At 39.7% G+C, this 22,896-nt stretch overlaps 1 protein-coding gene across 6 annotated transcripts in view; it reads right to left on the bottom strand.

Annotated features, from left to right (window-relative positions):
- The window catches only part of ULK4 (unc-51 like kinase 4), a 521,183-nt gene that overhangs the window by 334,505 nt on the left and 163,782 nt on the right, over window positions 1-22,896 (bottom strand). For all 6 annotated transcript variants that reach the window (XR_013830122.1, XR_013830123.1, XM_079933605.1 and 3 more), the window contains 2 exons: window positions 4,576-4,627; window positions 4,332-4,476 (listed from right to left, as the gene is read on the bottom strand). Coding sequence is in view for 4 of the 6 variants with exons in the window: in XM_079933605.1 (XP_079789731.1) it covers window positions 4,332-4,476; window positions 4,576-4,627 (197 nt within the window). In the remaining 2 variants the exon portion in view is untranslated. The remainder of the gene's footprint in view (window positions 1-4,331; window positions 4,477-4,575; window positions 4,628-22,896) is intronic.

The raw sequence follows: 22,896 nt of genomic DNA, 5'->3' as shown, positions 1-22,896 counted from the left end.
GCAAAGCATGCACAGTGAGAAGGGGTAACAGTTCTTTGATATTCACAATTTATATAGTAAGCCATTCACTCATGTTATCTATGATAGATGGGGTGATGCGTCAACTTGACTGGGCCACAGGCCACCAACGTTTGATTACTGGTGTGTCACCAAACATTCTGGGTGTGTCAATGAGCGTATTTCTGGATGAGATTAACGTTTGAGTCAGTAGACTGAGTAAAGCAGATTGCCCTCCCTACTGTGGGTAGGCCTCATCTAATCCACTGAAGACCAAAATAGAACAAAAAGACTAAGTAAGAAGGAACTCCTCCTGCCCCACTTCCTTGAGCTGGGACATGGGTCTTTTGCTGCCTTTGGTCTTGAATGGAAACATCAACTCTTCTTGGGTCTCCAGCCTGCCAGCTTTCAGACTGGTACTGGTAAGTATACCCTCAGCTCTCCTTGTTCTCAGGCCTTCAGACTCAAACTGGAACTATACCATTGGCTCTCCTGGGTCCCAGCCTGCACACTGCAGATCTTAAGACTTCTTGGCCTCCATAATCATGTGAGCCAATTCCTTATAATAAACCTCAATCTCAATCTCAATCCCTCCCTCCCTCTCTCTCTCTCTCTCTCTCTCTCTCTCTCTATATATATATATATATATATCCTATTTGTTCTGAGAACCATAACTAATACTTATTTTAATATGATATTTATTCTTACAACTGAATTTTCATTCATATCACACCGCAGTTCTGAAAAGCACCTGGAACAGAGGTATTACATGGTATTTAACAAGATTAAATTATTGTGCTCCCTGAAAATTTTGTAACAGCCATTAGAAAAGACATCCACTCTTTTCGCTAGAATCATCAACCAGGAGCCACTTAACCACCAAGTACAAAGAGCCTCTTTGAGAACAAAGCCACATAGATGTAGGCAGAGAAGAGATGGTAAGAAAGAGACATACACACAGTACTGTAGACATAATTCAAACCCCTGAATCCAGCTATATTTGACACCAGCACAAGTCTCTGACTTCTTCATTATGTGAGCAAATAATGACTTTGCAAATTAGTCTGAGTTAAGTATTACTGTTTGCAAATAAAATCGTCTTAACTGGGGCTTCCCTGGTGGTGCAGTGAGAATCCACCTGCCAATGTGGGGAACACGAATTCGAGCCCTGGTCCGGGAAGATCCCACATGCCGCGGAGCAACTAAGCCCGTGTGCCACAGCTACTGAGCCTGTACTCTAGAGCTCATGAGCTACAACTACTGAGCCTGCGTGCTGCAACTACTGAAGCCCGTGCGCCTAGAGCCCGTGCTCCGCAAGAAGAGAAGCCACCGCAACGAGAAGCCTGCACACCGCAACAAAGAGAAGCCCCCGCTCGCCGCAACTAGAGAAAGCCACGTGCAGCAATGAAGACCCAACTCAGCCAAAAATAAATAAGTAAAATAAATAAATTTATTAAAAAAAAAGAAATCGTCTTAACTAATACAACACTTACAGGTGAAAAGATTGTCACCTTGGCTTTACCCAAAGTATTTTTTAAGGTCAAAGAAGGATTAAAACTTTAACAAAATTAAAAGGATCGACGTTAATATGTCTATTTGCACATTGAAGCAGGTTTTACATAGCTCTTATAAACTCTAGAAACTTCATTATTCTTAAGCCATTATATGCACATACTCATTGAAGAACATGAATTTTCCATTATGAGCATTTCTAAACTTATTAATTACCAAGAGCTATCTTCAAAGACCAAATTCCTTGTCAAGGTTTCTAGTTTTCCAGTATCAAAGTTAAATGAATTCATCATTTGTATTTCATTTTTTAAAATTTTTTTACACAATATTTATTGAGCCCTTACTATATATGTCAGGTGGGCACAATCATCAGCATCTATTTAATGGCCACTTCTATGAAGTATGTAGTATTACTATCACTGTACCATTACAATCTTCATTTTAAAGTTTAATAGGAGGGATTACAATGTTCCTAATAATAACAGTAGTGGTGCTACATATTTGTCAAGAACGTACTATAGGGATTTCCCTGGTGGTCTAGTGGTAAAGAATCTGCCTTACAATGCAGGGCATGTGGGTTAGATCCCTGGTCAGGGAACTAAGATCCCACGTGCTGCGGAGCAACTAAGCCCGCGTGACACAACTACTAAGCTTGCGCTCCTCAACTAGAGAGCCCACACGCCCTGGAGCCTGCACGCCACAACTAGAGAAGAGAAAAAACAACCCACACGCCACAACTATATAGAAACCCGCATGCCTCAACGAAGATCTCGCATGCTACAACTAAGACCCAATGCATCCAAAGACAAATAAAATAAACAATAAAAAAAAAGAACGTACTATGTCCCACACGCTGTACTAAGTGCTTTACAAGAAGTATCCCATGTAATCCTCATTTCTGAATCTTCTAAATTAGGTACTATTATCCTCATTTTATAGATGAGGAAACTGAGGCTTAAAGAATTAAATGCAGAGCCAAGACCTGCACTTCACATCAGAATCAGTACACAAGGTTTGAAAACATTCCACACCACATCCCAATAAATCCCATAACATTATCCAAAGTGCATTTCAAATTGCTTAATCAAAACCTGAGCTCATCTACATTACATTTGTTCTTGAGTTGCCATGTGGTTTACATTTGTGTTTTCCTCTTTAATTCCTCATCTCTGGAAAAGGTAAAGATGCCCATTAAAGGAAATACATATTATTTATGATAGCTCAAATGAATAAAACAGGAGCACTAAAATTATAGATTCAATACTTTTTATACTACAGACTGTTCCATAAGTGGGCAGACTTTAGAAACGATGAGATTTTATTTCAAATGTGCATCGGTGCTAACAAACTATTGTTAAACTGAGAAGTCTTGCTGGAGGAAATCCTGTCCCTCTTGGGGGACATCTCAGGTCCTGAAAAATGCTTCAGCACAAGTCGTCGGGTAGCAGATAAGATGGCACTGATAGCATTAATTAACCCCATGAAACAAGATTGGAATCTTATATCTACCCACATTAAGTACAAACCACACATGCACACACGCATATATAACAAATGCAACCAAAAATATATTCATTGATAGTTTATCACTGAGAAAGCTCCACATGACAAAGTTTAATTGTTTTTCATTTAGATAATCATTTTCTTACTCTGAGTATCAAAAGTATTCTTACTGTATGTATTACCAGGAGTCTCCCTGAAGCCAACTGCAGAAGCACGGGAAGCAAAAAGAACCAAGGGGCTAGCTTGTGAATCAAGCCGTCACAGGTCAAGCTCCCGTCAGTCAAGACAGGCTCCCTCAGCTGGGAGAAGGGTTGTCACACGCTGGCTACACACTTCATAAAATATACCTTCCTAAGCCAACAAGGAGTGGTTGAGCTCTTCGGAATATAATTAGGTCTGGTTTCTATATTGCGCAAAAAAAAAAAAGGTTTTTTAATAAGAACAGATCTTGAGAAGTTTCACAAATATCGGGGAGCATCTGGTGGAGCTGCCATCCTTGAAAACTTGCTGAACTGACTGAGACTGCAGGCCAGGCCCTGAGGAAGCAGGATCAGGCACGCGCTTTAATGCCTGACGCGCTTTCCAACATTTGTTTAATTTTATAAAAAATTTATTTAATAGTGATACGTGGCATGCACTTTTTTTAAGCTTCAATTTTTTTAACTTCAACTTTTTTCTTTGATAAAATTTACAGTGTTGTCTGAATTATAAGGTGCCATTTTAGAGCTTAACGTATTTGCACTGGGTGCTCTTAGCAGTCATCCTATTATGTGTGTGCTGTGTGAACAATGGAGTAAAAGGAAAAAAATACTCCCCTTCTGTTCATTAATACTCATTAACTGTTCTGCCAGCATCCCTCCCCCACAAAAAAACATTCTGTTTTTAACTCAACTTAATTTCCATTCCAAGAGTTTGGAGGGGAGGAAAGGAAGATTTCTTTCCATCTCTATTATTTCTGAGTAGGTCCAGGAAAAGTCCCAATTTTATGTTCAGGAGTCTTGTCATGTGGACCTTGAATAATAAACCTTATCCCTCTGGCCACAAACATTTTTAAATCTGCAAAACTCCAGTCATGTCCCCTGGAGAAAACAGATAAAGTTCTAAATGGATGTTTTTGAAGATGGACTGAGATTCTCCTGCATCCTGTGCAGCATAGTAGTTACTGCCTCTCTTTCTAGACCTCTTTTACAGCGAGTGCATAAGCCCCCGGACAAAAATATAAGGTCCCTGCGACCCCGAGCCCATCATTGGACCTCGTCTGCCAGAAGCATCCTGGGCACCCTACACTTCTCTGCCTGAGTGCAGTGCATGGGACTTACTGGGGAAGTAAGACATCTCTAATGAGAGCCAGAAGACTGCTGTCAGAATCGACATTCGCCTCCTTCTTGCCATCACCAACCTCCTGGTTCACGAGCAGAGATGTGGTTTCTGAGAGCAGCCGCAAGCTGAAGAGTCTCCACTCCACTTGAAAGAAAAAAAAATGCCAAGAACGTGACCACATGGAGATAGAATGAAAACAGAATGTGTAACTGATGGAATTCTCACTGATGTGGTCACACTTACCATTCCCGCTTTGAACCAAGGAGACCAAGGGTGGCAGGATATAATCAACCACCTAAAAGGAAAGACGTAAAAGACTTGGTTCAAATCCCTACAAACAAAAAACTGATATTGTTAGCGAACTCAAGTCCGTGTGCCTGACACACAGTGAGGCCAAACAATACCGAAACGTCAGAGTTTGGAGCGGACAAAGGTTTATTGCAGGGCCCTGCAAGGAGACGGGTGGCTCTTGCCTTAGAAACCCTGAACTTCCCGAAAGCTTTGAGCAAAGCCCTTTTACAGGAAAGGTGAGGGAGGGGCGGGGTTAGTTGTTGGAAGCTTCTTGGTGTCAGACCCTTTGTTCCTGAGGTCGGGTCACGATGTTGCTGTAAACGTCCATCAAACAAATGTTAGTCTTTGTTCTGACAAGAAGGGGCAAGATCTCAAGGCTCAACTTTCGCCCACCGAGGTCCAGGCCTCGTTAAGAGGAGGGCTCCCTGCGCGGGCCGGTCACCCTGCCCGGGAGCGCTGGTCCAGCACCCAGCCCGGGTCCTCCCGCCAGTGCCTAGCCCGGCTGAGGAGGCAGATCTCAGCTGGCGGCGCCCTCGGTGCCAGGTCCCCAGGGCCAGGTCCCCAGACCCCGCCCAGCCGTCATCCCTGAGGGAGCCAGGCGCCCAGGACCCAGCCGGCCCTCAGGCTGCCCAAATCAGGGGCCGTGTCCCACGCACTGCGACCCACGGAGACCACCGCCACCGCCATTAGGTCGTGGAGGCAGGGATGGGGTAGAAGTTTGCCGCTGCCTCGAGGCCGAGCCTGGACCGTGGGCGGCCTGGTGAGGGCTCTGGAGCCCTGCAGGACACAGTCCGCAGCCTGCCCCCAAGGCCCCCAGCTCACCCGCCGGCCCAAGGCCAGAGGGCCTGGAGGGCCCCAAGGAGAAGCCAGCCACGATCCGTCTCTCACCGCACTCTCTGCTACACGCAGACCACTGTGAGGCTGACTGTTGGGGGAGCAGGACATCTAACCACCCCACTAAGGGTCACACGCTGTCACTCGCACCCGCTCCACCCCTATTACAATATCAACCACTACTCATGCCTTTTCCACTGACAGAATCATTAGTCAAAGGAGTGAAAAAAAAAGCAACAGCTAAATTTACCCAGGATTTAAACTCTGCATGACATTTAATAAACCACCAAGCTCATTTAAATCTGAAAAAGTCCTCAGGTCAAAATGACATTATGGTCATCAAGACAGTAGTTTATCAAAACCTTCAGAGTTTATGAAAGGATCTTTAGTATATAATACAAACTCTGGTTGGCATGGGTTGACATTGAACCGTCAAATAAAGATATGTAAGCTGGTGATAATTAGTCAAGTTTAAAGTAAACAACAATTAAAATGTTGGAGGAAAAGGAGATATGTAATCCTCATGCTTTTGCAAATACATCAAAGCGCTATGACAAGTTAATCTTGGTGATTTTTAGAAATAGATTCCAAAGATCTAAACCCATTACACAAACCACCTCTACGATTTTCTAGTTATATCAGACAGAGCACAATCAAACATGGTTTGCAACCTACTCCAAAATAACAAATTTACCCCCCAAATGAAAATGGATGATGAAGAAAGGACAAATCATTTCCACAGTGTAATTCTGAAAACTACTATCTCATTTGGTGAACTCTTTTGGTGACAATAAACAAAATTCCTGTTGTTTATAGCTGAACTGATTCCTGATCCTAAGATGTGTATTTGCTCTCCTCACCACACTGACAAAAGGGCAGGAAAAGCAGTCCACGGCCCAACACCACCCTCTTGCTGTCCAAACCAATGAAAGGATACCCTACACGGGTAAGGATCTCCACACATGGGTAGGGGTCCGTCAGTGTTACCCTGTTCTAGCTCCACTCCACAAAATAAGTTTACCGTAACATTATATCTAGATATTTGTACCACAACCCTAAGAACTAGGGATGTTTTGTTTACCCTCTTCCATTAAGTGACATCACATCACTCAAAGCATAGACATCAAGCTTCACTAAGGAATTTTTAGAACTCTATAAACTCCCAGGTACATCAAAAGCAAAAACTATGCAAAGAAGAGAAATACATCCCACTATCAACTGCTATCAACACGCTCAACATCTATCTTGAAGGTTTAAGAGAACATATAAAGAGAGGAGTGGGACTGAAATTATCTACATGTCCAACTCAATAAGTTCGAAAACCAACAATTAGGCGTGGTCCAAAAAGCAAGGCTGTCAGAAGATGAAGAGACAAAAATCAGTAGTTTTCCAATATGCCTAACAACCAAGCAAATAACATAATTAGAAAAAGATACCATTTACAACAGTAATAAAATTCTAAGGTGTCTACGACATCATGACTTTCATAGAAATATATATATATGTGTGTGTGTGTATATATATATATATATAAAATATATATGACAGCCATCGATGGACTTCTGAAAAACAGCTTGAAAGCTGTCACAACCATGCTCACAACAAGAAAAAAGACAAACTGAAAATCAGCAACTCTTCTCAGACATACCAGAGACTTCAAGTCACAGGGCAAACCAGCTGTCCCCCAGAAGCGAAGAGACAGGCAAAGACAGAGAATCATGGCTTAACAGGAGCAGAAACCACCAGTGGAGCCAGCAGCTGGAGCAAAAACATAAAGGGTAACTGACTAATTGCTGGTGTCTGAGCAGAAGAGAGAAAACCTCCTTCAGGCCCTGCGTGCACCTGCACCTGACAACGGGGAGGGGGGTGAGGTGAGAAGCACTTGTGAAGTTCACAGCCCAGGCGCACATGCTCAGAAGAGGAATGAGACCAAATCAGAGGGGCTACGGAACCCTCCTCCCCCCACCTCACCACATCAATAGGGCTCCTGTGTAATAACAGGATTACAACAGAGAGCTGCTTTATTATAAAGACACAGGCTTTATTTCAGAAGGAGCTATTAGGGAAACCCAAGACAACAGGAGAGACAAAATAAGGACATTATGGGGAATTTTAGCCTCTGAAACCTACAGCTACGGCAAACAGTAAACACAGCCTGGCTCTTAGCCAGATAAACATAAAACTTCACACTAACGGCTCAGTGATCTCAGTTCATTTTACCTGATACATCATGCTGGAGTGAAATATTTGAAGTGCTGAGAGGGAAAAAAAACACCACCCTAGAATTCTGAGTGAAATTATCCCTCAAGAGTAAAAGGAAAAATAAAGACTTTCTCACACACACACAATAACTGAAGAAATGTTTTGCCAGTAGACTTGCCTTGCAAGAAATGTTAAGTTTTTCAGAAAGAAGGAAAATGACATAGGTCAGACACTCAGATCTATACGTTAGAGAAAAAATAAATGAAGGTAAAATACAGTAATTGATGAGAAGCCTCAGAGAGGTCAACTCTGTGCAAATTAATCTGTAATTTCAATAAAAATAAATATTCTAACGAGGTTTGCATGAACTCCTCATACTGATTCTACAATGTATTTGGAAAGGAGAGGGTCAGGAATAATGGAAAATTTTCCAAAAAGCATGAGGCATATTTGGTTCACCTTCTCAAGTTTCCAAGTTTACTGCGATGGAAATAAACATGATGGCACAAGCAAAGGGGGAGACAAAGAGATTCATGGAACAGAACAGAGAGCCTAGAAACAGATACATATGGGAACGCAGTCAGTAGCAGATAGAGTACTACCAACAGTGGAAAAACATATAGACTATTCACTGAAGGGATAGGTACAATTTAGTTGTCTATTTGGTAAAAAAAATATCATAATGTTAAAAAAAATTACTGGAGGCTTAAAGATCTAACAGTTAAAACAAAAGCTCTTAAAGGAAAACATGAGAGAATGGCCTTTGTGTTATTAGAGTAGGAGAAGGCTTTTTAAATGATACCTAAAAAGTACAAACTGAAAGAAAATACTAACAGGGACTTCCCTGGTGGCGCAGCAGTTGGGAATCTGCCTGCCAATGCAGGGGACACGGGTTCGAGCCCTGGTCCAAAAAGATCCCACATGCCACTGAGCAACTAAGCCCGTGCACCACAACTACTGAGCCTGCGCTCTAGAACCCGCGAGCCGCAACTACTGAAGCCTGCTCGCCTAGAGCCCGTGCTCCGCAACAAGAGAAGCCACAGCAATGAGAAGCCCACGCGCCGCAGTGAAGAGTAGCCCCCGCTCGCCACAACGAGAGAAAGCCCGCGTGCGGTAACGAAGACCCAATGCAGCCCAAAATAAATAAATTTATTTTTTTTAATACTAATAAATTTGACATTGAAATGAAAAATACTCGTAGAAGATGAGTCCTCATAAACAAAATGAGAAGAAAAGCCATTGGCTAGGAGAAAGTTCTGCAATCCCTATACCTGACAATGGATGAATATGCAGAATACATGAACAGGGGACCCCCCAAAGGAGACTACCTAAATAGCCAGTAACCATATCGAAACTACTCAACTCCACTAATAATCAGAGAAATGAAAGGTAGAACAAAACAGATACCAATTTACACAAATCCAGTTAGAAAATCACATAATACCAAGACTGGGGGAAATGGGTACTCACATACCACAAAAAAAAAAAATCAGTAAATCAGTATTTAACTTGGAAGAACAATTTCACAATACCAACCAAAGCTGAACATGAACACAGCATACAACTCAGCAATTCAGCTTCTACGTGACATATTTAAAAACACTCACTGCAGATCTGATTTCAGGAGCGAAAAGAGAGTGAATAAATCATTACATTTATACTTCATTATTTAATGAAAACATCAACTTGCAAAATGATACAGGCAGCATGACACTGTGTATCCTGAAACAACACCTATAATCTTAAAATACATACTAAATGTAAATTTCTGTATTAAAAATGTATTTCGTAAGTCTTAAAAGAAGAAATCTATTTAATTATAATATTATTTAATTTTTAAATTAACACAGTATTCCTCTGAATAACTCAAGGCAATTATAATAGCATCCCAAGATGATACAAATGTAATCCTTCCAACTGAGAATGATCCTTGAGAAGAAGTAACACGAGGGTGGTAATGGAAAAATAAAATGCTTTTTATAATACGTAAATGAAGAATACAAGAAGGTTTAGAACATTATCTGACTATTCACCTTTAATTCATATTTTTGGTGAGCAATGACAGTTGACTACTTTATCAAACGAAAGCTACCCATTAAGACATGAACTGAAAAATGAAGTTACACTGAAAATATCTGCATGCTTAGCCAGTCAAACCAGGCAAAGGATATAAAAACTGAAGAACAATTTCATTAGTTTTATTTATACTCTATTCAATAACTACAGAGACTGAAATAATAAATGGTGTTCAGGAAAAGACTGTTGTTTTTTAAATCCTCACAAGAAAAAGGAGACCAAATATCTTTTGGCAAAATGTTCACTTAAAGTTACATATACAATGATTCCAGCAAAAAAGACAACATGAAAATAAAACATTTAAAATGTTAGTTACTTCGGAGATGAGAGCAAAGAAACATCTTTAGTTCCTGGAGTAGCGTTTAAGGCAGAAAATGTAAAGAAAATGTAACAAAGGAAGTTAAAGAAAATAAACCATTTCAATAAATTCCCATACAAATCAGAAGGGTATCTACTCTCAATAAAATGCAGGAGAGGGCTTCCCTGGTGGCGCAGTGGTTGGGAGTCTGCCTGCCGATGCAGGGGACACGGGTTCGTGCCCCGGTCCGGGAAGATCCCACATGCCGCGGAGCGGCTGGGCCCGTGAGCCATGGCCACTGAGCCTGCGCATCCGGAGCCTGTGCTCCGCAACGGGAGAGGCCAACAGCGGTGAGAGGCCCGCGTACCGCAAAAAAAAAAAAAAAGCAAGGGAAAAAACTCTGTATAATACATATACATACACACACAAACATAAAATAAATGATTTAGATGAGCTCACAGTATGTAGGTAAGGGGATTTTTATCACCACCACTCTCAGAACTTAATAGCTACTAAGGGCCAGAAGGGAAATGAGCCCATTTACAAATATGTATACACATATGTATAAAGTAACTAACATTATATAAATTGGGATGTGGAGATAAAAGCCAGCATTTCCTGGAAGAGGCTGGGATGTATTTTATTGTTGCTGCCACTGCCTTTAAACTAAAGAGCTGCCAGAAGTTAGATTTAAAGGCCTGGAGATCCAGGCGATGACTTAGGCTTGCTTTCTTCTTTTTCTGAGATATTTAGAGTAATTTACTCTGAATTTAATTTGAAAACATTCACATGAGAATTAAAACAATCATCTAGACATACAATTTGCAAGATTCCAGTCAGAGATGAGAAAGGAACTCTAAATTGAGAGACTGTCTCAAGATGACAAATGAAGCAAAGTTCTAGCCTCAGCCTCCGGCCCCAAATCTCTGGAGGTCACAGGTACTCGCTCACAGAAGGGGACTGCTGCAAAATAAAAGAGCAGCTCCAAGGGTGCTCGAAGTGATCTGGGGGCACAGGGGAGAACAAACACAGGAAAAGGCTCTTGCAACCACAGTAACGATGGTTACTTGGGCCCAGGAGCAGGGCAAATTTTTTTTAAAAAATATCCTGACAACTGTATTTCAGTACAAATCGTTTCCTATATAACCCTGTGCATTTTATTTAATTTGCTTTATGCATTTAAAAACACCATTCTTAGAAGGAGTCCGCAAACCTCGGCAGACTGCCCAAGGCTTCCAGCATACAAAACACAGGAACAAATGAATCCAATGCCAAGAACACCACTCGGCTGGGCTTAGTGGTTTCTTGAACCCTTCCAAGGGTGGGCCACCTGTACAATATTTCTAGCTAATCCACATCTCTTGCAAAAAGGACTAATTTCACCGAAGGAAAAAATCTTTCTAACAAAAGTATCATCAATATAAAGACACCTCACAAGTGTGAACTTCTGATCAGAGTTTTTCAAATGCTAACTAATCACCCCTGGAGGATGTATTCCTGAAAGTGTACTTCACATATAAACTGACCTCTCCTAGGACAGAGATTAAAAGTAACTCACGCAAACAGACTCACAGACACAGAAAACAAACGTAAGGTTACCAAAGGGGAAAGGGTGGGGAGGGATAAATTAGGAGTTTGGGATCAGCAGATACACAAACTCCTATATATAAAACAGATAAACAACAAGGACCTACTATATAGCACAGGGAACTATATTCAATATCTTGTAATAAACTATAAAAGGATCTGAAAAAGTATATATGTGTATGTATGTGTGTGTATATATATATATATATATATATATATATATCTGAATCACTTTGCCATACACTAGAAACTAACACAAAATTGTAAATCAATTCTACTTCAGTTAAAAAAAAAAAAAAAAACTAAATCATGCATATAATTTCACACCTCTTGTGAAAGGTTAAGTAGTTTCAAGTAAATGACACTAGGTTTCTCAAAATAATACTCGGAGAAACCATAAAATGACTTATGAAATCGTTTCACACTCCTCTCCCTTTGTATACATGATTTTTTTCTGCCTATAACACCCACTCCTCCCACAGGAGCCCATCAGGAGTTGATTCCTACGTGCCTTCAAAATTTAGCTCAAGAATTGCCTCCTCTAAAAAATCATCTCCAGACCCTGTTAGACTGAGTAGGGCTCGCGGCATGCCCCATGCGTACCACCAACACAGTCCAATCAACTACGGCGGTCCAATCTTTGCTTTCCATATGGGTCCCTTCCTCTCAACCAACACTGAACCGATTCAGAGCAGGGCCTGATTCTAGCACCCCAGTGTATTCTCAGTGCTTCATTTAAACAGGTGGTTTGCAAAAGGCACTTATTATGAATATATGAGTAAACAAAATACTTAACAAAATACTTAAGTGTTTTCTGTGTCCATATTCTGTGTCATATTTATATACCTCTATTCATACTAATTTATCCTATTAATATGAATAGGATGTAAAAAAAAACTTTGAAACATAAGAGGTACTTGTCCTATAGAATGCTAATTTCTCAAAAAAAAAAAACCTCATTTGATTTTGTATCCTAGTTGTCAGCTGCCATCACCCCAAACTTTGAGCTTTAAAAGGAAAACCCTTAGCCCTGCACGCTCTAAGAAATCTAGTGTCCTCTCCAAGATTTATAGGAATGTGCAAGGGCTTATTTACTTTCCATGGTTCATTGCCAATGCTTGAGTTTTTACCTCACTGACTCTAGTATTTTATCTGCTTTTCACCTTCTCCTAATGTTTGCTTCCAAGAGTCTGAATATACAAATGAACAGTGGTCAGACTATTTATGACAAAAGGACCCCAGCCGCAACCTGTGCAGGAAACAGCATGGAAGCCACATTGTAACAGCTGCAGCCATAAACTCAGAATGGTGAGGACTTGGTCGATAACTGCCAGCCTCACTCTTTTTTGTACTGTGTCCCTTTGACTCAAGACCAACCAGAGAAACCTAAATATGCTCTCCTATCCAAACCACATAGGATGCTCTGTTTCTCATTAGCTTGACTCCAGTCCCCCCATGGCAATCAGGGCACACCTTAAGCCCTCCCTCATTAGCATATATTAAATGACACGCCCACAGGTGCCAAGACAGTTCCGAGGCCACCCATAAAAAGTCCAAAAGTGGGCGGTGGCCCAATTCCTGGAAATCCCTGCCCCTTCCCCAAAATAGCTGGCATAATCCTCCTACTGATCAGCCGATGAAATTACCATGCCCATAAAAAGTAACCACCCTGTATTTTGGGGCTGCTCTCGTCTTTTGAGAAGGACTGCTTTCTGTCTGTGGAGTGTGTACCTCTCTCAATAAATCTACTTCTTACCTATCACTTCGCCTCTCACTGAATTCCTTCTGCAGTGAGACATAAAGAACCTGAGCTTCCGGTGTGCGACTTCAATTAAAAGACAGTGGGTCTGAGCTCCAGTCTGAGTTTTGGCTGTGTTTGAATCTCACCTGAGGTTGTGCAGTTTCAATACCAATACAAAGAATGATTATCGGGCTTCCCTGGTGGTACAGTGGTTGGGAGTCTGCATGCTAATGCAGGGGACACGGGTTCGAGCCCTGGTCCGGGAGGATCCCGCATGCTGAGAAGCGACTAGGCCCGTGAGCCACAACTACTGAGCCTGCGCATCTGGAGCCTGTGCTCCGCAACAAGAGAGGCCGCGATAGTGAGAGGCCCGTGTACCGCGATGAAGACTAGCCCCCGCTTGCCACAACTAGAGAAAGCCCTCGCACAGAAACGAAGACCCAACACAGCAAAAATAAATTAATTAATTAATAAACTCCTACCCCCAACATCTTCAAAAAAAAATAAAAAGAATGATTATCGATTAATCATGTTGCAGAATGTGTGATTCAAAAATATCACTTGGGGAGTGCGGTCTGACCCATGATGAACCTCAATCTGCATTTTGAGAAGTCACATGAAAATGGTATGCTTTTTTTTTTGCGTGTATCTTTTTTTTTCATCTTTATTGGAGTATAATTGCTTTACAATGTTGTGTTAAGTTTCTGCTGTATAACAAAGTGTATCAGCTATATGTATACATATATCCCCATTTCCCCTCCCTCTTGCATCTCCCTCCCACCTTCCCTATCCCACCCCTCTAAGGTGGTCACAAAGCACCGAGCTGATCTCCCTGTGCTATTTTACATTTGGTAGGGTATATATGTCCACGCCACTCTCTCAGTTCATCCCACCTTACGCTTCACCCCCCACACACACTGTTTCTTCAAGGAAAATGGTATGCTTTAATGACAACCCAATGCCAAATGGCAATAAAATAGATAACAATGAAGAAGAAAAAAGGACAAAAACCTAAAAACTCTCTTTACCAAATCACTTCCAAGTCACAGTGAGGAATCTAGGATGACAAAAATCTGATACAGCTTATGACAGAGAAACTCTTCTAACCCTTCTAACTGGCATGGTTTGCTCACTGGTACTAGGTCTCCTTGTTAAAAAGAAGAGACTGGAACATCTGAGACAACAGACTGAGAGCCCTTTTGCTGCTGTGGAGTTAGATGATTTGTTCATCAGTGCCTTCCCCTTCTAGAATCTTCCACAGAACTTATAAACAACATGTACACCATTTAAATAAATACCACTGTAACTCTATGCAATGTCCCTGCATTAATGACTTTTCTCTATCATAAAATTCCACCATTCATTACTTTTTTTAGTTGCAGAGGTAATACACCTATATGGAGCAATCCAAGGAATTTTAATATTTAATGCTAGTGGTATTGCTTTCTTAAATAAAGATATTCATATGTGCTAAAGGCCATTTCACGACATGTCATAAAAACAGAGTCATTCTGAACTCTTTTTGAAAATGCAGATTCCCAAGTCTAGGGACTTTTTAATTTCTGTGCTCAAAAACTGGGTCCCTCATTCAAAAAACATGTGTCTGCATATGCACATTAATTACTACTAATGGTCCTCAACAACACGGCTCAGAAGAAATGAATGTCTGTGAGGTAGGGATGCTAAAGACAGCTCTAAGACCTTCAAGCTAAACAATCACAAATGCACTGAAACATGTAAATTACACTCACGCTAAACCATATTTCATTTGTTCTTAAGTAAAGCCACTGATGCCCAAGATGAAGATTTGTTTATAATTTTAAAAACTTCTTTTCCATTTTAAGAGAGGTTGAACATGAGATACTTAAGTTCAGCAGCTTTAAACTGTAAGTAACCACGTACCCACATTTAAATTTTCTTATTTCACAAAGAATAAAGCAACAATCTTATAACCTATGGAAAGTGTATTTCTAACCCTTAATCATTTATAATGAAAGTATGCTTTATACTCTTATTTTTGTAGAGGGTGTTTTTTCTTACTTTAAAAAAAATTTTACTGATGGAAGTAAATAATTTGAAAATGGAAGTTTACTATTCTAAGCACTCAACCAAAATTCCTATTCTACCTTTGAAAATTAATCAGCAGTTCCTTCATTTCAGTAGACCTTAAAAAAATCTGATACATCTGACAGCACAACAATTAACATGTTCACACCAACTGCAAGTCTCCTTACCCCACACAAGGTACTGTCAGGTGTCCAGGAAAAACGTGCCTAGAACATGACCTCTACCACTGCTAATGGCAGAGCAGATGATTCAGAAGGCCCCTTTTGAGGAGAACAACTAACTATAAAAACTAGACACAACACTGTTTAAATCTTCTTTACAATATTAAGTGCTTAAAAAGAGGTTAAGGAATTCCCGAGGCCACATCAGGTTGGCAAAATTTCAAAAGTCTGACAATACACTACTGGCAAGACTGGGGAGAAACAGGCCCTCTGATTACTGCTGGTGGGAAAGCAAAATAGTAAACCCATGTGGAAGGGACTCGGGAAGTATCTAGCACAATTACATACGCATTTACCCTTTGATCCCACAGTCCAGGAATTTGCACTGAAGAGACACCTCCAACAGAAGGAAACTGCACATGCACAAGGTTATTTGTTTGTGATTGAAAAGATTAGAAACTACCCAAATGTCCACACATCAGAGATGGGTTGAACAACCTATGATATACACAAACATGACGGAGTGCTACACTGCTCTTATGAAGAAAGAGATGGAATAATTTCCAGTATCCATACTAAATGAAAAAGCAAAGTGCAAAAGAGAAAATATAGTATGTTACTTCTTGTATAAGGAAGAAAGGGGAAATAAGAAAACGTTATCTCTACAAAAAGAAACACTGAAAGAACAAGCCAGAAAACGAGACTGGTTACCTATAAGAGTAGGGAGGGTATGATGGAATGGTGATGAAATGAACAGGCTATATACCCAGGGGGGAGAGGGGAAGGGAGTGATGCTGCTCTGAATATGTCTGTTTTTACAGTTTTTACTTTTGGAAGCATGCTAACCTTCTACATATTCAAAAAATAAAATCAATGCGCTTCCCTGGTGGCGCAGTGGTTGAGAGTCCACCTGCCGATGCAGGGGACACGGGTTTGTGCCCCGGTCCGGGAAGATCCCGCATGCCACAGAGTGGCAGGGCCCGTGAGCCATGGCCGCTGAGCCTGTGCGTCCGGAGCCTGTGCTCCGCAACAGGAGAGGCCACAACAGTGAGAGGCCCGCGTACCGCAAAAATAAATAAATACATAAAATAAAAAAATCAAATCAAATCAAAAAGCATAAGAAGGGAAGAAAAGAAAACCTAAAATTGAAAGCAAATTGAAAATAAATCAACTATATTTCAAATGAATATTATTCAATATGACCACACTAAAAGGGAAGACGGGGCACTAATCCAAGTATTGACTGTACACCCCAGCCTTGCTTGGGTGACATCTGGGAGGTGGGGGGAGGAGGAAATCCTGCAAACAAATCCTGATTTCATGAGGTTTGTTTTCGTACTGGTCTGGGTAAAGCAATTCTGCAACAATTTCAGACATATTATAACATTAAGCAAATGAGGAAATGTGCTGATGTTGCTGGAAGCCAGAATTTTTACAAAGGAAGAAAGGACACAAAAATATGGAATGGGGCAAGGCAAGAAAGAACCATGTGGGAATGAACTGGATTTGAAGACACTGGTGTGAACTCATGATTTCAAAATATGTTTATGTGTGTGTACGTGTATATGTAAGTATGCATACAAATGTGTCCTCTGTGTGTTCATACGTATACTTACATGTATATATTTCCTAGCTCTGTTTCTTGGAAGGGTCTAGAAGCTAAGACATCCCAGGAGACAGGAGACATTTAGCGCCCTGATTGTGGTCTCTAAAGCCATTTCCCACGAAAGGGAACCAGGGCTCCTCAAAGAAATGACTGATTCTAGAGCCAGGTCAGGTTCGTTACAAGCTGAGGCAAGAATACCTTGCTGTGACACAAAGTAAAAACTCACTCAAAAAATGAGAGGGTATGTCACAAGGACAGAGGAGCCAACTTGAAAGGCCAAATCTGATATAATTAGAGCACCAAAATAATTATAGTAATGAAGCCATCGAAAAAAATAGGAATTTGTGGTAGACAGAATGATGGTAGACAGAAAGATGTCCACACCCTTATCCCTGAAACCTGTTCATTTGTTACCTTACACAGCAAAAGGGATTTAGTAGATGTGATTAAGTTAAGGAACTTGAGGTGTTTATCCTGGATTATACAGGTGGGCCCAATGTAAAATCAAAGGTCCCTGACAAGAGGGCCAGAGTCAGAGAAGAAGATGTGACAACAAAAGCAGAGGTGAGAGAGAGAGAGAGGGGAGAGAGAGATTTGAAGGTACTACACTGCCAGCTTCAAAGATGGAGGAAGAGGTCACAAGCCAAGGAATGCAGGCAGCTCTTAGAAGCTGGAAAAGCCAAACAAACAAACAAACAAACAGATTTTCTCCTTAGATCCTCTAAAAGGAACACAGGTAGGCTGACATCTTGCTTGTAGCCCCAAAGACCCATTCTGTACTTCTGACCTACAGAATTCTAAAATAATAAATCTGTGTTTTTTTAAGCCACTAAATTTGTGGTAATTTGTTATAGCAGCTACAGGAAACTAATACAGAATACAAGTCCATGTCAATGATACATAGATATGCTAATTCATATCAGTTAACTTCATTTAAAAAATAGGCTTACATTAAGCTCTAAACACTTTTTCATTAGAAAAAATTTTTTGTATCTATGAAAACTTTTTAATATAACACAAAGATGTACTAATCCTAAGTATATAACTTAGTTAACTTTCACAATATGAACACACTCATATTACTAGCACCCAGATTAAAAAAAAAAAAAAAAAGGTACTTCCAGGACATTTTGGACAAAGCCCCCTTGTAAACCCTTAATTGCCCCAAGGGTATCCACTAACCTGACTTGTAACTGATTAGTTTTCTCTGTTTTTAAACTTAATGCAAATCGATCATGTTATTTCGTATTTGTTATCTTTGTCACAGATTAACTTTGTGAGATTTATCCATGTTCTTAAGTGTAACTACAGATCATTCATTTTCCTTGCTGCATAGTATTCTATTACATGACCAAATCATAGTTTACTTACCCATTAGATTGTTGATTGGCATTTGGATAGTTTCCCATTTGGGGCTATGAGCATCCTCTATGTGTATATGGGGGAACATACGCTTGCATTTCTATTGAATGTATATTTATAGGTGAAATTGCTGAGTCATAATGTATTTATGTTTACTTTCAGTAGCTACTACCAAACAGGTTTCCAAAGGAATTGTACCAACTTACATTCCCACTAGAAGTTTCTGAGAGTTCCATTTGCTCTACATCCTCACCAACGCTTGGTACTAACTCAAAACTTTAGTTTCATTCAAGTTAAACTACTCAATGTTTATTAGCCTCCAGCCTTCAGTTTAAAAACTTACAAAAGGACAGGCTTTTCATTAAAGAAGGTATTATGGCTTAGCTTAAAGCCATGGCTTAAGCTTTTATGGTTTTTAAAGTTTAAACAGATTATATTTTAGGCAACTTATGTATATTACTGTTAGAAATTTCTAATAAAGAATCATCTTTATTTTCCCCTTTGCTATTAATAACATTTTTTTTGAAACCACCATGAATGGGAACAAATTCTCTGTACAAACCAAATCATTATGGTATTTCTAACTGCTCTGCAAGCCACACTGATAATTTCCAACTATGAGGCACTAAATGATCTCAACTATGGGAAAAAATGTGAGTTAACTATCTGTGCTCGGCAAGAATTAAGTGCATGTAACCACTTCCATATAACAAAGTACTGACCAGTACCCTTGAATACAGTTTGTGCTAACATTTCCAACAATGTGATACCCTTTGCGGTGCTGGATCTTCAGTTTCACGTATTCCAGTCATGCTCAACAAGAGGTAATTAGAGGGTTTCCCATGAGTTACAGCATTAAAAAAATATTTTTTAGGAAGTCCATGAGTTACAATGATAGCTTCCCTACAGTAACACAGGCTGTCCTTGCAATGATTATTACGGTAGCACTTCATGATTAGAAAGTAAACTAATTAAATGTCTCATTAAATATAAGTATAGACATTTGTAAATACTGGATCTTAACAAATTATCCATGGGGTTACTGCTCATTAAGGAAAAGAATCAATAAGCAACACTCAAGCAAGTAGTATCTCAATGGAAGACTGAGAAATCATTGCTAAGAAAGTGACCATAACAAACAGGCTTTCTGGCAATAGTGGGTATGGTTATTTGGATTAATTCTCTCACTGAAAATTCACAATGAAAAATTGCCAGATAAAATATCAACAAACAAAACCTTAAAATATTTAAGACCTGAAAAGGCAGCGGGGGAGCCTTCCTACCAATTTCTGAATGAAAGCCTTAACTAGAGAGTCGAGTAGAACATATGAGCACGGAACTGATAGTGCTCTGGAGGCATTTACCAATACCACAAACACAAGGCTCCAATGGAGGCCAGTGGGACCAGAGAGACAGGGGTCTGAGCTCACGTCTGCCCAGCGTGTGGAGTTTTGGGAGTCTTCTACACGGAGCTGGGCACTTTGGGGCGGGTGTGGGGATGATACCCTCAGAGTTAGGAAAACCAGATCTAGTCACCAACCCCTCCACATAAATTCACACTCCTGGGAACTGCTGAGAAGGCTGCCCTGAGAAGTTATGCTCTCAGACCTACGGTCTCAGGAATTTTCACACTGGGTACAAATGACCGTGGTCTGAGGTAGCCCTGGCTGGCAGGGCCCCAACAAACATGAAGCCTCTTGAAGGAGGGAACATCCACACTAGGCTTGAGGAAATGCCCACAAACAGATTTCAAGTCCCATGACCAACACGCAGTAAACGTTAACAAGGTGTGCAAGAAAACAAGACGAAGTGGGTACGAGCAAGATATAACAGACACCACATCACAGTCTTCTGACACTGAAATTATGAGACACTGTAAAATAACTACATCTAACAAATGTGAATAAACAAAGCACAAACTGGGAAATAACTACAAGGAAGAGGAAATTATAAAAAGCAATACAGTAGATTGAATAAAACAGACAAGCAGAATTTCTAGTGACAACATAACTTCTACACATGAAAAACAACCAAAATTTAAAACATTGTGGATGTATTTGGCACCAGACTGAACACAGAAACAGAGCAAAATTAACCACAATATAACTGAGAGAGAAAGGGTGAAATATACAGAAAGACAGTAAGAAGTATAGAAAATACAGTGAGAAAGCTTAATATACACGGGATCTGAGCTGCTAAAAGGAGACAGAGCAGGGGAGAGAGAAGATAAGCAGAGATGAGGGTTGAGAATGTGGCAACGTTGAAGAAAAAGGGACAATCCACAGATTCAAAAAGTACACAGAATCCTCAGCAGAATATACAAAAAGAAGTTCATATTTAGTTATGACACAGTGAGTCTATAGAAACCAAAGGCCCTCCCCCCTCCACCCCAGAAAAAGTCTTAGGAGGAAGCAAGGAACAGAGAGACAGATTATCTTCACAGGAAAAACCAACTATCAGTGAACTTCTCAATAGCAACAACCCAGAACATAAGATAATGAAATAGTATCTTCACAGTACTAAACAACAACGAAAGTAACTGCCAACCTAGAATTCAACACTCAGAAAAAAAAAAATCTCCCTCAAGAAACAATGACTTTGGGACTTCCCTGGTGGTCCAGTGGTTAAGACTCCGTGCTCCCAATATAGGGGGCCTGGGTTTCAATCCAGGGTCAGGGAACTAGGTCCTGCATGCTGCAACTAAAAGGTCCCGTATGCCGCAACTAAGACCCGACACAGCCAAATAAAATAAATAAATACTTGGGGAAAAACAAAAAGAAACAATGACTTTATCAGTCAGAGTTTGCCACCAGCTCACCCAAAGCTAAGGAAAACTGTGAAGGATGAATGTCAGTCAGAAATAAGTGAACCCAGATGGAAGGACTGAGAAGTAAGAAAGAAAGAAAAGCAAGAAAAGTAGTAAATATGGGGGCAAAGGCAAATGAACATATTATAGTAGTAATAATGAGTATCCTTTTATCATTTCATAACAAAAGGGAGTTAAAAAGAGAGAGAAACAAGACAGACTTTAAAATATCAAAAAATATATATATATCAGGTAAAAGTTACATATATATCATGAGAGGACTAAATGGAGTTGAGTAGGCTATGGCCTGTACTTTACTTAAAGAAAAGATCATTTCTTTTTAAGTTCAGCTTTTGCTACCAACCTTACATAGAGAAAAAAAATGCAGAAAAAAGTTAGCCAACAGAAAAGAAAGATAAGAAAGTAGAAGTAGGAAAAGAGAAAATATGTATGACAAAGCTTGAAAGAAGATGGTGGAATGAATCTAAATATACTAACAATTACAGTAAATGTAAATGGAGTACATGTTCCAGGGAAAAGTCAAATTAGATTTTTTTTAAGTACTATATGATATTTACTTGACACAGATCTAAACATAAGGACAGAGATGTTGAAAGGAAAAGGATGAGAGAAGATGTATCAGGAAGCAAGCAGGTATGATTATATTAAGCTGGGATGAAACAGATCTTAAGACAAAAACATTACTAGAAAATAAAGGTCACTTTACAATGAGAAAAAGGTCAATTTCATAAAATGGCATAATAATTTTAAATTTGCATGCACCTAATAATATGGCTTCAAAATATATAAAACAAAAACTACAGAACTACACAAGAATAAACAAATTCATAATAGCCTTAAAGGAGATTTAGAAACACTTCTCTTAGTAACTTCTAGGACAAACAGACAAAAATTTAAAAAGATAGAAAAGATGTGAACAAGATAACTAATAAATTTAACCTAACAGACATATAACCGAATACTGCACCTAAGAATTGCAAAATACCTATTCTTTCCAAACACATACAGAACATCTACCAAAAAGTTTTGTAATGGACTATGAAGCAAGCCTTAATAAATTTCAATAGACTGAAATTAGAGTATTGCTCTAACTTCAATGCAATTAAGTCAGAAATCAATTATTAAAAAAACTAAAAAGTGCCCATATGTTTGAAAATTTATTTATCTTAATAACCCATGAATGAAAGCAAATATTTTAACTGAAATATACCAAAAATGCTACATACCAACATTTGTGGAATGCAGCTAAAGCAGTATTTAGGAGGGAGACACAATCTTCAATGCATATGTTAGAAAGGAAGAAATATTTTTAAAAATCAACTATTTATCTCAAAAAGTTAGGAAAAGAATGCAGAATAAATCCAAAGAAAGGAGAAAGGAAGCCAACAGAACAGAAATTAACAAAATTAGAACAAAATTAAGCAAACAGAACAGAAACTAATAAAAGAGAAAAGAAACATATAGTATGTAGGAGATTAGCAAAACCGAACACTGGCTGGCTCTTTGATAAAG

This window comes from Stenella coeruleoalba (assembly GCF_951394435.1).
Source record: "Stenella coeruleoalba genome assembly, chromosome: 10".
Lineage (NCBI taxonomy): Eukaryota > Metazoa > Chordata > Mammalia > Artiodactyla > Delphinidae > Stenella > Stenella coeruleoalba.
Note: the sequence above shows the minus strand (reverse complement) of the source record. Positions and strands in the feature narration are given on the sequence as shown.